The sequence below is a fragment of the Dermacentor andersoni genome, chromosome 11, assembly GCF_023375885.2.
Source record: "Dermacentor andersoni chromosome 11, qqDerAnde1_hic_scaffold, whole genome shotgun sequence".
Classification (NCBI taxonomy): Eukaryota; Metazoa; Arthropoda; class Arachnida; order Ixodida; family Ixodidae; genus Dermacentor; species Dermacentor andersoni.
Genome location: NC_092824.1, coordinates 32,277,176 through 32,293,401, shown reverse-complemented (window position 1 = coordinate 32,293,401; position 16,226 = coordinate 32,277,176). Strand labels below are relative to the sequence as shown.

Below are 16,226 nucleotides of genomic sequence, written 5' to 3'. Positions count from 1 at the left end.
GCTTTCTTTGCAAATGTAAAAGAGACTTATCATAGCTTTCGTGTGCGTGTGTTCGTGAATTGGGTGTGCTGTTTACATTTCTACGTCCTTTGTGTATATTATAACTTTTGCCCAACCTCTCGGCAAGCGTGCTAGGTGGATGGGCAGACAAGCATTTCCAGCTCCCCATTAAAATAATCATCTCTTTTGTGTGCCATTCTAGACTGCCTTGATGTATATTTTCATATATTTCATTGCTTGTACTTTACCATGCCATGATAGGAGGAGGCAATCTGCGGGGCATTAATCGGCACCCAAAGAGAATGAGTCATGAAAGTCTGCTATTTGAATGTTAGCGTTTGTAAAGATTAGCGAACGTATAGGATGGTATGCAGGGTTCTGTCTCTGAAGAACTTTCACATTACCCGGAAGAAAAGTACATATGGACAGTACTTGGCTCTATGTACCTTGCATCACAAGGGATACAAGCTCCATAGGTTCTGCACTGCGTTAGGGTTGCCTCATTGAATCCGTGCAAAACGCAACTAGTCTATCGGCCACAGCTATTCTTTTCAGCTACCCGAATAATAAGGATTCCAAAGCTAAAAATTATACACAAATTCTGAGATTTGTCTGCTAATGCCTAAGCACTCTATTGCTCAGTTGTTACTTAGCATTTGCTTTTGTTTCCGAAATTTCAGTTGCCCCACCGCAAAACTTCAAGTCAGTCCACCTCAACATTTAATTTCATTCTCTCCCAAATTTAAAGCTGACCCGCCCCCAAATTTTAGTTGCTCCGCCCATACTATAGGCTTCCCCGTGCATATTGGAGGCAGCTGTAGGCATCGCTAGTGGTAAAGTGTCATGCTTTGCGCGTTGCGGATACGATTTGGCTTACGAAATTACCGGGGTACATGCCTAAGAATGCTTACGAATTAATAAATTGCTTATTTTCTCCGTTTATTCTGCATGAAAAAATCATAGCCAATACTGGTACAGCGGTATCCTTGCCCTGATGAATAACATATGTTGCAGAAATGTTCAGTGGATTCAATGGGCAATCAAAAGAGCAGCGATTGATTTGCCCATGCTTCGTGTACGCTTTTCTACAGTATCACGTGTTGTGGTGGCACTATGGCAGCTTCTAGGCCCACATCGAATGCTAGAGGCCACTACCAGAATGGCGGCTAAACTTCCTTACTGGCAATGGCCGTAGCCATCAGCGCAAGTTTACTTGTGCACGCTGTTTAGACGTCCAATGTAATAGAGACTCTTAGCGTGTCCACTATTCCGGCAAACGGGGGTCGTTTGGGTGGATTGCCGGATGGTCGGGGGCGTAAACGTGAGCGGCCGAGCGGTGCAGCCGCCCGGTGGCGTAGAGTTCAGCTAAAGTTGCAATAACCTACTATATTCTGTTTCACAGCTGGTGCAAATTTTCGCCAACACGATTGCGTCGCTTTCTAAAATTTACACCAGCAGCTAAGCAGAGTATAGTAATTGGCTCTGTGTTTATGTGGCTGACCTTTGCACCACCAGCTGGAGCCACCGATCTGGCCACTCACGTTTACGCCCCCGCTCATCCGGCAAACCACCCCCGCTTGCCGGAATACTGAACGCACAAAAATTCTCTAATAACATAGCTGCCCTCTCTACGCAGGGTTGCCGGTGTTACTACCATCAGAGACAGAGTCGGTGCTGCTCGGTAGCGCCATCCTGGCGGCCAGCGCAAGTGGTCGCTACTCCAGCGTCACGGAGGCTATGCTCCGCATGGGCGGCTCGGGCAAAGTGTTGGCGCCGCGTTCGAGCGAGCGGCGGTTACACGATGCCAAGTACGCCGCTTTCCGCGCGCTCCTCGACTGCCAGCTACGTCTCAGGGAGATCATGTCGCCGGGTGGGAGACCATCGTCCTCGTGTTCTTGACCTTAATTCTCGCTCCTATATTTACGACTTCGATGCAGCCCCCCTACCCCCCTCACTCGGCATCCAAAAGAATACGAATGCGGGGCGCCGATGGAGGCCTCCTTATCGCTCAGTCGCGAAGTCATCCAAGAAGTCCTCTTTTTCTTACTCTCTTGGACGACAGATACCTTCGTGATGAGCTTATTCCATCGTTATTCTACATTCCCAGTTGTAAGTTGTGGACAAAAGAAAGTTGAGTGCAAGCAGTGTGAAAGAGAATGCCTTATCATGACGCAGGCGTGCTCCCAGCTGCTTCTCTTCTAATATGGTTTGCTGTCTAAGGAGCTATACCTCAATCTAAAAAGCGGTCTCATTTAAGCGTTCCACTCCTGAACGTGTTCATGCTTGATCTGTCACGGACGTTTGTGCCGAAGCAACCCGTGAGTGGGTCGATGCTTAACTCATTGTGATCAGCTTGTACTGTCATGTTAATCTGCGCAGATTGTGACACCACTATGAGAAGCTGAAGTTGTTACAAAAAAACAGCCACTACAGAAAAAGCAGCCACTACAGATTATAGTACACATGCCTAGCCTTCCTTCTGTCTCAAGCACAGAAGGATTTTGATGGTCGTTAATTTTCAGTCGTCGTTTCTATCCAGTTTTTATATTCCCCTGTCTCGTCACGTTGCGCAGCTATCTGCAACATGATGCTACAATACGGTCACGTTTGCGAAACCGAGTGAAAATAGTTTCCGGGATGTCATACTAATAGGATTGCCATCGGTGCTTGCTTGCAGCTGATTCTTGACTTGACAAGCTCTTCGCTGCTCAGCTGGACACTCATGAGGGGCAACCATGAATGGCATAGTGACGCTTTCTCATAACTTTCAGGGAAAAACGGCTCTATTACTTCCGAGTGCTGGCGTTGCTTGACATTCATTGGTATAACGTGGTGCTCCTTGAGAGACATTTTTGACGTTCATGAAACATGCGCCTAAATAATACTTTTTCAGAAATGTCTTGGTAGTACAAATGCTTTTGCTTGTAAGAGCGTACGGAGTGGCGGGGACAACGTTAGTGACAAATCAGCTTAGATATGTATCGGCGTCAATAAATTGCTCCTGAAAGGCAAGATTTGCAATGGGGAAACAGCCATTTCATGCAAGTAGTGTTTGTTGTCTCTTGCAAAAGGAGGATTGGAAGATGAGTTGAGCTTTTCAGCGCGGTCAGAACCTAACCTACGTGAACTACGTAGATCAAGAAATGATATAGCTTGATAATTTCCTGGCGCCAAAATTATCCTTAAAATGTCCGCGATGTATTTGCTAGGTGAGTAAATTTCCTCACTATTTGACTTCACGCCAACCCGCCGTGGTTGCTCAGTGGCTATGGTGTTAGGCTGCTGAGCATGAGGTCGCGGGATCGAATCCCGGCCACGGCGGCCGCATTTCAATGGGGGCGAAATGCGAAAGCACCCGTGTACTTAGATTTAAGTGCACGGTAAAGAACCCAAGGTGGTCGAAATTTCCGGAGTCCTCCACTACGGCGTGCCTCATAATCAGAAAGTGGTTTTGGCACGTAAAACCCCATAATTTAATTTTTTTTTACTTCACGCCATAGTGGGCCAACCAATTCCCACAAAACTAGCGCTGGGCAATTTTAGCGACCGTGATGTACAGCATCAATCTCTGCGGCTAAGTCGTTTCGATGACGCCTGCACGAACGGAAGTTACTTTTTAATGCAAATAATGATAGCCATTTACATGCACCTGTTCAAGGAGAGTGCCCCTGAAGTGAACATACACAGATTGTGCCAAAGTAGAGCGTAGCTTCCCAATTATTCGGCTAGCTGGTGTCATTAATTCAATGAGATGATCATATTCAGGTATGACATAAGAAGCCGAAGTGTTCAATGACGATGTCCGACATGCCTAACGGCAGCGTTTCGCTTATGGATGCAATAAACTTCATTTCAGGTAAGAACCCTTCTAAATAAATAGCTATGTCAGTCGAATGTTTTCATACACTACACGTGATAAAAATGTTCTGTGCATGCCTGTTCTCCGCAAGCTATATTTTGTATGTGCACAAACATTTAGCGTGCCTTCGATTAAAAGGGTTCATTACTTTGCAAACTCTGTGCACTTGGTCTTTACTCGAACACTAGAGTTAAAGAAACGAAAGAAAACACAAACAATACACCAAGAAAACTTTTGCGCACGATTGCGATGTCATGGTACGTTAGTTTGGCGAAAATATTACTAATATTTACTATTTCTGTAGAGGTATACGTTTCCACAAGGCAATAAACAAGTGCACTTCTGCAGTTCTGCGGCTGCCGCCACAATATGCTGGACTACGTATGAAAAGGCACTTTTATGAACTTTGGTTTCTCTAAACGTTTACCGTCGCGGAGCCGCAGCTGTTCAGAAGCACTGAAGTATGGGTGAATGACATTGTCTAAACAATTTCATAGTGATATTCATCTGCTGTCTACGATAACCAATGGACCAAAAATCTGGTAAAAATAAACTGAACTATATTGTCCGCTTGTTGTCCCTGTCCTCTTTTTCTAATTAGTCTTACACCAATTGATCAACTTATGGATATTTATTTATCCAGGTATTTATTTGTTAATTTATTTTGTAGTTATGCAATCCTGGTCAACAGACAGTCCAGAGGGACTACAGTATAAGAAGTGTGAAGAATACGGCACGAAATTGTGCCTGCGAATAGAATGGAAGTAAACGTAAATACGGATGATGAAAAAAAAAAAATCTCAAAGCGAGGTATTACTAGTTGCCAGCGCATCCAGTCGCAAATTAACTGGTATCTTGAACTGTGGCAATAATTTATAGCAATTTCAATTTTATTCGATGCACAAATTTTTGTACAAAACAAACACGTAAAAAAATTGTGCCAATCTAATTGACCATTTTCGATCCCTCGTTTACACGGCACACAGTGAGAGTTGAACTTTACAAAATATATTACACGAGATCCCGTACACCAGAAAACGCATGTGCTAATAAAGAAACAATGTTCAGTTCAGCCATAGCATGTGCACAGCTAATTTTTCTAAGCATAGATCAAATGACCAAGTTGGAGAAATTTTCACACACACAAAAAAAGACGCCTATATCAAGATGTGGTGCTCGAACATGAGAATCACGCCTATTTCCACGTACGTGTGACGACAACGGCGTGCCGACACTTACGTGATAACGATGGGATGAAGACAGCGGCGTAAAGATACCGAAATGACTAGGACAGGGTGACAACTATTAAGGAATCTGACGGCATCACGAGAATGAAAGGACCAAGCAGGCACGACAGCGCTGGAGCGCGAGCCGCAGCATAACAGCAATGGGATGATGCTGGAAGGGTGACAGCGGTATGGTGACGGCAGCGTACGACGACGGCATGACGACAATGGGGTGCTGACGCACGTTGAAATCCAACCACACTCCTATCCAGCGCTTCCACTGCACATGCTCCGCCATCTAGCACTGCCGCCGTAAAGTTAACGCTGGGAGCAGGATTGATTCCGCCAAGCATCGGAGAAACAAAATGGCCTTTTTATCATTGCAAAGCGACATATTCCCAGTCTCCCATTTCCACTTCCCAGTGGCTTGGTACGTTATAACGTAAAGCTATTCGAAATGTTTCCCTTTCTGCAATCAGCCCTCCACGATTGGCGAAACATTTTTCGGAGTGACCACCCACTGCGCCTGTCACGCGACGTCACGAAAACTGCGAAAACATCCCATATGATAGGATATGTGTACACTGATTAAGCATGATTAGGCTGAACGAAAGAAAAATAATTTCTGATGCGACGCGTCTTCATATATTATAATGATTAGTGACCCAAGTTGGTATCAAAGAGGTTCATTGATGAGCAGCACAGGCCGAATCACACAAACAGATTGTTAGAAGTCAGCGTCAAAGAGATTATTTCAAGAGCCACATATCGGCAGTCCTCCACCCCCAGGGAACTATGTGGGCTCAAATAGGTTTGTTGAAACATCGTACATAGGTGCATGGTGCCACATACCAAGTGAACCGAATTCATCCAATGGTTGGTTTCGAATCATGTTCCCTCAGCAAAGCGGCCCAACGCACTGCCTATTCTACCATGGACCACCTAAGACTGGGGTTTCCGGCAATACGGTTGGCGACATAGATAAGTAGACGTCTATGACAACCCGAAAGCATACCCGAAAATAGTGGTAAACCTCACGAGAAGGCTAATGAAACTAAAAAAAAAATTACAGCAGAGCCAATGTCACGATCAATGTCGACATTATGAGATCAACATTGAAGGCATACATCGACATACCATATTTCCACTGACGAAATGCTTCTTGTATGAGGCGTGTATGAAGCTTGGCTCCTTTCTGGCGCTTCCGAGGGCGATAATGACGTTTATTGGCATTTCTTGCAAAATAGGGCGGGGGGACAAATAGTCCCAAAGCCTGCTTCATCTAATCACGTTTTACTACATCTGTCGATAACGAAAGGCTAGAGCCTTTCGTTATCTCATCTCTATCTTACCTGTGTTATTTAAAACCTTCATCACTTTGCTGTACCATTACCTACACTTGTAATGAGTCCGGTTGCTTCAAACTCTTTCCTGCTTTTCATCCACCAATACAATAGCCCCTTCAGAGTCATTGCCTCATCCTGAAATGCATATTTCCTCCAGTACGTTATGTTCTCAGGCAGTCAGCTCGGGTCCCAAATAGTGAGGTAATGCCTTTTGCGTTATTATTCAGATTTTCCCTCCCGATTTCTATTTTGCCATTTTTAGTAAATCACTATCATTTTCTTTGTTTCCATCCTTTGCGTCCAGTTTACCGCCATTCCATCTGGCACGTCTTTAATGACTTCTGGTTTGCTATACACACGTCTAGTTACCCTACACTTGGTTGCCAACTCTCTTGACCTCTTACATTATTCCATTTCACCCTTTTCAGGTCCAGATATTCGTGAAAATTAGCCCGCAATTTATTTTTCATCCATATTCATTAGTCTTTCTTCAAAACTAATCTTGCTCCACGCTTCTCTTACGCAGAAAGAAGGTCAGCCCTTGTCACCTTTCCAATGCCTTATTCCCGATCTTACCGTGGGCCCCAAGCAAAGCCTATTTGCCCACCGCCCTCTGTTAAATCTCTAACCCCTACAATATTTCCGATATATGTCACAGAATAGCATTTGTGAACTATAGCGCTGGCAGCTTTACACTTTTCTAAATTCTTCGCACCACCTCGTATATAATGTAGCATCAAAGTACAACTTATGGGCGCGCTCTATTATCTAGCAGTACCACCTACGAAGTCCGCGCATTCATACGCGGACTTCGTATACAAAAACGAACCATAGTTCATCTTTGTATCCAGATTAAGACAAGTTTGTCTGAATATTGGTTTCACCGGTTTGATTCCGCCCAACACTGAAGACATATTAAACAAATGTTTCTTGCCATTAAAGAAGGACTTGTACTAAACGGCACACACCAAGCGATGCAAAGAAGTTCATTGAAGAGTGGAACATAAATTCAACGTACCTAGTGACACGTTGTCATGAAAGAGGTCTATTGAAGTGCGACACATTGCCCAGTGATCGAAGTTAGGAGGAAAGATGTTCATTGAACAGCGGTACATACGAAGTGTCACAAAACCAGTGACACAAGTAGTACACTGTAATGAATGTGTGGAAAGCGTCTGCTGCAGTCTTTAAAAGTGCGGTCGCAAATCACTGCGGAACAGCGGTAGCTCCAGATAACCTCGAGTTGCTCGCAAAGAAGGTGATGTTGGCGGGTGATGCACGAGATGTCGGACGATGGAGAAGGAACTACACCCAATCAGGCGGCGGCAGGAAACTAGCGGGATGAGGAAACAGGAGAAGGAAGGAGGACAGACTGGAACGCTGGGAGAAGAGAACGCTCGAGAACGGGGCTCGTACATCGCTGGTGTCGTGGTCGCTGTTGTAGGGGTCCAGACCCGAACCAGAGAGCCTCAACAGAACTAGGATGACTCCGTCTGTTCCTGGAGAGTTCCGCCGAGCGTAGGGCTCAGCTGTTCCGGCTGCACCTGCTGCTGTTGGTGCTGATCCTGATCCTGGTCGTGGTCCGGATACTTAGCCGCCATGCGGAGAGTGGAGCTTGCCTGAGGCAATGCTGGTGAGAGGTGCCCGGGAAGAACAACAAGTCAAGGAACCGGTACAGGTACCGCTCGAGACTGTAGTGGTGATACTTCGATGGCCTTGGCTCCGACAGCCTTGGCCTTGGACTTTAGCCTTGGAATCGAAAATCCGGGGTGGGCGTTGCAGTGTGTCCGGGTCCCTCGTTCGCGATTGCCCGCCACGGCGCTACCCCCGTCAACGCAAGTGCAATCGCTGTCAACGCATTGCCACCCAAGTAAATAACACTGCCGACGCCGAGCTCCTTTTTCTTGTTTCGGACCGTGAGTATTTTGCACTCATAGCATGGACTAACGCGGCCAACTGTACTTTTGTTATTTTGTACTTTTTGTGTGCTCTTTGTTATTCTCTTGTTTTCTTTTTTTATCGTAGTGAATATTAGGTTGTGCTTTTGAGAAAAAATTGTTTAGCCTTTCCTGGACTGATGCTCTGCCTCAGTTGAATAAATCGTACTCGAGGATCGTGTCATCTCATGCACATGCTAAATATCACGTACCAAGAGGCCCAAGTTCGTCTGACGGTTGGCTTCGAACTGGGAGCGTCGGGTGCAGCAGTCAGACGCTCTGCCCATTAGGCCATGGGATCGAACTTACCCAGCGGCCCAAGTAGCCAAGAAAGAGGTCAGGCACCGAGGCTGACCCTGTAAACTGGAAAAATGTGTAAAGTGCCCTCAAATGCTAATTTTATTATGAAATGATGTGGCTCGCCTTCGACGTCCGTAGAGATGGAAAGTGAGGACCTTTAAGTTAGCACTGTTTTGTTATTTTCGCATATTCATGGTCTCGTTGATTTATTAGATCGTCGTTCTTTGGAATAAGCTTCATTTTTGACATTCGCTAGACCTCAGTGACTCTGAGCATCTTCCTTGATTTTGCGATAGGTGTACCTTGTATAACAAAATAAAGGATATTACAGTTGATGTATTGATAATGCGTCTACTGATCCACATATTTCCAAATGCGGCGTGATACTGACACAAAACACTCGAATAGTATATTTAGACATTGTTAAGATACATTTATATTCAATACTGCCTAGCCCCTACAGTGAGCTGCACAGTTGCGCAATTAAAGGTAAGGAAATAGCTGTTACCCTAATAATAAAAGCCACGCCGTTGGTTGACATCGTGAGAGGCCGCTTGTGAAGTGAGCAGCTACATTGGATTCAACACTTCTAAAGGTAGTCCCAAGAGTCGCTACTCTAGAACGCCATTGAAACGGAGGCGGTCATCGTAGCAGTCCTGCCTCAGTACATCAGATGGCCATCCTTCAACGTAGTTAAGTTGCAGTATTCTGTGAAGATCTTATACCGGGACCACTCAGCATATGGCCTGGCGGTCACGGGATGACGCTTGCCACTATAAGGAGGACAATACAACGGGGTGGCGGTGCAGCGGTGCAGCGGTGCCGCGGTGGTGCAGCGGTGGCGTAGAGGTAGAACACCCGCCTCGCGTGCAACAGGTCCGTGGTTCGAATCCCGGTGCCGCGCAATTTTCCACCGGATTAAAAAAAAATCCGCGTGTTGATAAAATTGCATAAACAGGCCTGGAGTGTGGCCTGATCCCGGTGACCAGAACCGGTAACGCACTCCCTCACCAGAGCAGGATTGGCCACCCTGGTGCAGCACTTGGCCACAACCTCCTATATGAACACAACAATCAAACCCCGGCCCTCAGTCCCCAGCAGCTGCGAAGCAACTGACCACGGCGGCGGTCAGACCTGCGACGCTGCACAGGGTGCTAAGAATCCCTGGCTCCGGACAGGCTGCCATTGGAATATGAACCTGGCAACGTTTAACGCTAGAACGTTATCTAGTGAGGCGAGTCTAGCAGTGCTATTGGAAGAATTAGAGGGCAGTAAATGGTATATAATAGGGCTCAGTGAAGTTAGGAGGCCAAAAGAAGCATATACAGTGCTCAGAAGCGGGAACGTCCTGTGCTACAGGGGCTTAGCGGAGAGACGAGAACTAAGAGTAGGATTCCTGATTAATAAGAATATAGCTGGTAACATACAGGAACTCTATAGCATTAACGAGAGGGTGGCATGTCTTGCTCTGAAACCTAATAAGAGGTACAAAATGAAGGTTGTACAGGTGTACGCCAATACATCCAGTCATGAGGACCAGGAAGTCGAAAGCTTCTTTGAAGACGTGGAATCGGCCATGGGTAGAGTTAAAACAAAATACACTATACTGATGGGCGATTTCAATGGCAAGGTAGGCAAGAAGCAGGCTGGAGACAAGGCAGTGGGGGAATATGTCATAGGCACTAGGAATAGCAGGGGAGAGTTATTAGTAGAGCTTGCGGAACAGAATAATATGCGGATAATGAATACCTTCTTCCGCAAGCAGGATAGCCGAAAGTGGACGTGGAGGAGCCCGAACGGCGAGACTTGAAATGAAATAGACCTCATACTCTGCGGTAACCCTAGCATCATACAAGATGTGGACGTGCTCGGTAAGGTGCGCTGCAGTGACCACAGGATGGTAAGAACTCGAATTAGCCTAGACCTGAGGAGGGAACGGAAGAAACTGCTACATAAGAAGCCGATCAATGAGCTAGTGGTAAGAGGGAAAATAGAGGAATTCCAGATCAAGCTACAGAACAGGCATTCGGCTTTAACTCAGGAAGAGGACCTTAGTGTTGAAGCAATGAACGACAATCTTGTGGGCATTATTAAGTAATGTGCAATAGAAGTCGGCGGTAACTCCGTTAGACAGGATACCACTAAGCTATCGCAGGAGACAAAAGATCTGATCAAGAAACGACAATGTATGAAAGCCTCTAACCCTACAGCTAGAATAGAACTGGCAGAACTTTCGAAGTTAATCAACAAGCGTAAGACAGCTGACATAAGGGAGTATCATATGGATAGAATTGAACAAGCTCTCAGGAACGGAGGAAGCCTAAAAGCAGTGAAGAAGAAACTAGGAATTGGCAAGAATCAGATGTATGCGTTAAGAGACAAAGCCGGCAATATCATTACTAATATGGATGAGATAGTTCAAGTGGCTGAGGAGTTCTATAGAGATTGATACAGTACGAGTGGCACCCACAATGGTAATGGGAGAGAGAATAGTCTACAGGAATTCGAAATCCCACAAGTAACGCCGGAAGAAGTAAGGAAAGCCTTGGGAGCTATGCAAAGGGGGAAGGCATCTGGGGAGGGTCAGGTAACAGCAGATTTGTTGAAGGATGGTGGGCAGATTGTTCTAGAAAAACTGGCCACCCTGTATGCGCAATGCCTCATGACCTCGAGCGCACGGGAATCTTGGAAGAACGCTAACATAATCCTAATACAAAAGAAAGGGGACGCCAAAGACTTGAAAAATTATAGACCAATCAGCTTACTGTCCGTTGCCTACAAAGTATTTACTAAAGTAATTGTAAACAGAATCAGGAACACCTTAGACTTCTGTTAACCAAAGGACCAGGCAGGATTCCGTAAAGGCTACTCAACAATAGATCATATTCACACTATCAATCAGGTGATAGAGAAATGTGCGGAATATAACCAACCATTATATATAGCTTTCATTGATTACGAGAAAGCGTTTGATTCAGTGGAAACCTCAGCAGTCATGGAGGCATTGCGGAATCAGGGTGTAGACGAGCCGTATGTAAAAATACTGAAAGATATCTATAACGGCTCCACAGCCGCTGTAGTCCTCCATAAAAAAAGCAACAAAATCACAATAAAGAAAGGCGTCAGGCAGGGAGATACGATATCTCCAATGCTATTCACAGCGTGTTTACAGGAAGTATTCAGAGACCTGAATTAGGTAGAATTATGGATAAAAGTTAATGGAGAATACCTTAGTAACTTGCGATTCGCTGATGATATTGCCTTGCTTAGTAAGTCGGGGCACCAATTGCAATGCATGCTCACTGACCTGGAGAGGCAAAGCAGAAGAGTGGGTCTAAAAATTATTCTGCAGAAAACTAAAGTAATGCTTAACAGTCTCGGAAGAGAACAGCGATTTACAATAGGCAGCGAGGCACTGGAAGTCGTACGGGAATACATCAACTTAGGGCAGGTAGTGACGAAGGATCCGGATCATGAGACAGAAATAATCAGAAGAATAAGAATGGGCTGGGGTGCGTTTGGCAGGCATTCGCAGATCATGAACAGCAGGTTGCCATTATCGCTCAAGAGAAAAGTGTATAACAGCTGTGTCTTACCAGTACTCACGCACGGGGCAGAAACCTGGAGGCTTATGAAAAGGGTTCTACTTAAATTGAGGACGACGCAACGAGCTATGGAAAGAAGAATGATAGGTGTAACGTTAAGGGATCAGAAAAGAGCAGATTGGGTGAGGGAACAAACGTGCGTTAATGACATCTTAGTTGAAATCAAGAAAAAGAAATGGGCATGGGCAGGTCATGTAATGAGGAGGGAAGATAACCGATGGTCATTAAGGGTTACGGACTGGATTCCGAGGGAAGAGAAGCGTAGTAGGCGGCGACCGAAAGTTAGGTGGGCAGATGAGATCAGGAAGTTTGGAGGGTCAACATGGCCACAATTAGTACATGACCGGGGCAGTTGGAGGAGTATAGGAGAGGCCTTTGCCCTGCAGTGGGCGTAACCAGGCTGATTATGATGATGATGATGATGATGACAACGGGGCACGACATACACAAGCCAATGCTGGCGCTCGGAACCCGTTTTAATGACTACCTGGGCCACGGCAGCAGGCCACTAACATGGGACCAACCCAATGAATGGAAGACTTAAGAAGTTCGCTAGCACGAAATAAGTTTATCTTGGTGCCATTAGCCTTTGGTACACTGATGCCACGGCACAGAACAACAAAAATATAGCAAATCATTAAGGGCGCTGTTTTTTTTTAAATAGTAATAGAATGGGTTCATGGAAACAGGTGTGCATTTCCTCCCTGAAGCACATGAAAGAGAGAAGTACACGTGCATGCGTCTTCGGGTGGTGTCAACTTAGCAGACATCCCCGCTTACCAATAAGGCAATAGAAGGGCGCCCTACTTACAGCACCTATAAATGTGAGCCGGCAGGCAGCAGCAAACACTTCGTAAAAAGTCATGTGCCAGTGCTACGTAGCGTAATAGTGCTAGCGTAATAAGCGAACGCAAGAGCAGAGTGATGTCATAGGGTAAGGAACCGTAATACTACTGTAACGCGGTATGGACGAGTCAAGATGGTTTCATCCTTTGGGGATGATGATGATTTATTGGCATCCCTTTTCAACCGGGGCGGTGACAAATAGTCACCCAGCCTGACTGATTTAATCAATTATGCTATACATGTCTTTCATCGTATCATATTTGTATACATCTCCTTAATTTCTTTTTTCTTGCTCAAAGCTTCTTTATCTACCTTGTACCGCTACCTACGCAGGTGCACGATCCGGTCGTTTCAATCTCTTCCCTGATTTTTAGTGCGCAGGTCTTTGGCGGTAGTTTCTGGGTTGATGCCTATATTGCATTTGAGGGAGAAAGCGCTTAATAACGTAACACCTGGAAAAGAAAACCTAATACTAGCGCTGGATATGAAAGGCCCATTTGACAGTGTCCCACGAGGCCATTCTGCGGGCGCTGGAGGATATAAATTGAGGTGAACGCGTCTTCACGCACATCCACAACTTCCTCACGGGAAGAACTGCAGCGATAGGCCTGGGAAGCATTCGTTCAGAAGATGTCGAGGTGCCACACATAGGAACCCAATCAGGGGGCCATCTTATCCGATTTGCTTTTCAATTAAGCAAAGTTCGATATCTGTATACGACTAGATCAAATACCAGACCTAGGCTACACCATATATGCAAATGATATCTGATGTACTTCTAAAGGTTCGCTTGGAGACAAATAATGGACACTACTTCAGGACGCTGACACAGTGTCTACCTTTGCGCGTCAGAGTGATCTCCAATTCGCACCTGAAAACTCCGAATTCATCCATATACTGCCCCCTTGTAGTAGTAATAAAAATACTAAGGAAAGTGTGGAGATTTTCGTTGAAGGCCACAGCATACATGGTGTGCCCAAACTCGGAATACTGGGCTTCTGGTTGCAGGAGTATGTGCGGGCCACTTATGCGATGGGGGCCATACGAATGACGACCAACAACGTAGCGAAAATGATACCTAGAATTACCTATTACAAACGACGAATGAAAGAGGCCGACATCACCACGCTGGTGCAGGCCTTAATAATCAACAGGTCATCTATAGCCTTCCCTATCATGCATCAAAGACGAAGAATCCCACGGGGACACCATAATTAGACCACCTTAAAAACGGCACTCAGCTTTCCCCAAAACACATCAAGGGAAAAGTTACTTGCGCTGGGCAATTGCGATACAAACAGTTAACTCGCTGCTGCAACTCAGATCACTTAGCGCTAGAAACTCAGCCGGGCCACAGCGTGTCGAGACATGTTAAAGGAGATTGGAATAATGCCCTACCCACAGCACGTGGGAAAGGAGCTCGGGAAGCTTGGTCCCTCGACAGGGACGACTTATACTTGGCTCCTTCACCAAGGAACACGCACCCAGAGCATCACAAAGGGATATTTAGGGCTCGCACAGTATAGCTACGAGCAATACTATGCCGTCTGACTAGGAAGGACGTCTACTAGATCGACGTCGCCCCAACAGGCAAGCTAATCCACAGAGGACACGCCACGACTACCAACACTTAGTCGCTGTGGTGGTCAACGAACACGGCGAAACGGTAAATGCGCTCTCGTTCAGAGAGTACTCAGTTATGGAAGCGGAGACGAAAGATATCGCGCTGGCCATACACACGGGTGAAAGTAGAGGACCAGACAGTACCATCGTCACGGACTCTCAGGCCGCACGTTACCTCCTACTACGAGGCACAATTCCCAAAGGCTGTAGCCCTTTAATGCAAGATCGCTTCCTCAACCACCACTCGATCTTCTGGTGCCAGGAAGCCAAAGGTTGGAGCGAAATTAGAGGGCAGACGCCGCGGCTCACGCCTTAAATTTCCGAGCAGCAACATTGGCCCCCTCAGGACAATTCCCAACCACATCGCCTAATAAAGATTATAACAGTACAACCGCAAAGGATTTGATCGCCTATCAGAGTTTTACCCGACAAGTACACACCCCTCCCCATAAACATCTAACAGGAGAGGACGCCATCAATTGGAGAAAATAATGACACTTTGGTTTATCAACACTTCAAAAAAGTATACGCCATGTTCCCCACTTGGAATTGATGTTCCTTTCCCTGGTGCGAAGGCAGTTCTACACTTGATCAAATTACCTGGGGCTGCTCAAAACAGCCCCACACATGAAAGACAGATTTGGCAGCACAACGCACGTTGGATCTGTGGGAGGCGCGACTGTTCTGCTCTGACCTTGTCGAGCAGCAATCACTGATCAACCGAGATAGACGTTCGGCTGAGGCCATTTGGGCTTTCGACTACGGCTCCACCAGGAGAATTATCTATTTTATCACTAAATCAAGTTTTTTCTTCTCTGTCTCAGCGTCTCCATAACCTCGCAAATGCGCGCGTGCTGGTAGTGGCGCGTTCGTCATCGTCTTCTAGCACAGCGAAGGCGCTGTCGGCACTGACGGCAGTGACCGACTGCCAGTCGGTGCGGCGATTTCGGTCTCGCATTATTTGCCTCAATATATCGCTCGCGCCTTCGTTACCATCGTCTACCACAGCTGGCTCCAATTCCGCTTATCGTGCCAGCGTTCCCACGCTGCCTCTCGCGCCCGTGCTACTATTCGCGCCTTCGTCGTCGTCTTCTTCCACAGATGGCTCCGATGCCACTCATCGCATCTAGCGCTGGCGTTGGCGCATTGGCGTTGCTCAACCAGAGTTGGGCAACGCCAGAGAGACAGACAGACAGAAGAAACTTTCATTTTGCCGAATACTTATGTAGGGCCGGGGTACATTGCCCTACTAGATGGCGAGCAGGTCAAGCCTACTGGCGACCTCATAGACACGATTGAGGATCCGGTGTTCGATGCCCGGGTACGAGCTGCGCAGGAGGGTCATCCAGTCTTCTGGAAGCAGCATTTCCCCTAATTGTGGAGGTGGGTGGTCTTCCTTGCACCCCGAGAGTATACGGTTGATGATGGCTGTCTCATCGCACTGTATGCAATCACAAGAAAACTGTGATGCAAAACATATGGGA

The 16,226-nt window shown here is 46.4% G+C and overlaps 1 protein-coding gene across 3 annotated transcripts in view; it reads left to right on the top strand.

Moving 5' to 3' along the window:
* The window catches only part of LOC126517825 (FGGY carbohydrate kinase domain-containing protein-like), a 454,311-nt gene that overhangs the window by 48,945 nt on the left and 389,140 nt on the right, over positions 1-16,226 (top strand). For 2 of the 3 annotated variants that reach the window (XM_050167626.3, XM_072285468.1), the window contains exon 12: positions 1,637-4,427. The exons of the other annotated variant lie outside the window; for it this stretch is intronic. In XM_050167626.3, coding sequence (XP_050023583.2) covers positions 1,637-1,899 — 263 coding nt within the window. In that variant the 3' untranslated portion in view covers positions 1,900-4,427. Of the gene's footprint in view, positions 1-1,636; positions 4,428-16,226 lie in introns of those variants that run through there. 3 annotated transcript variants of the gene reach the window in all.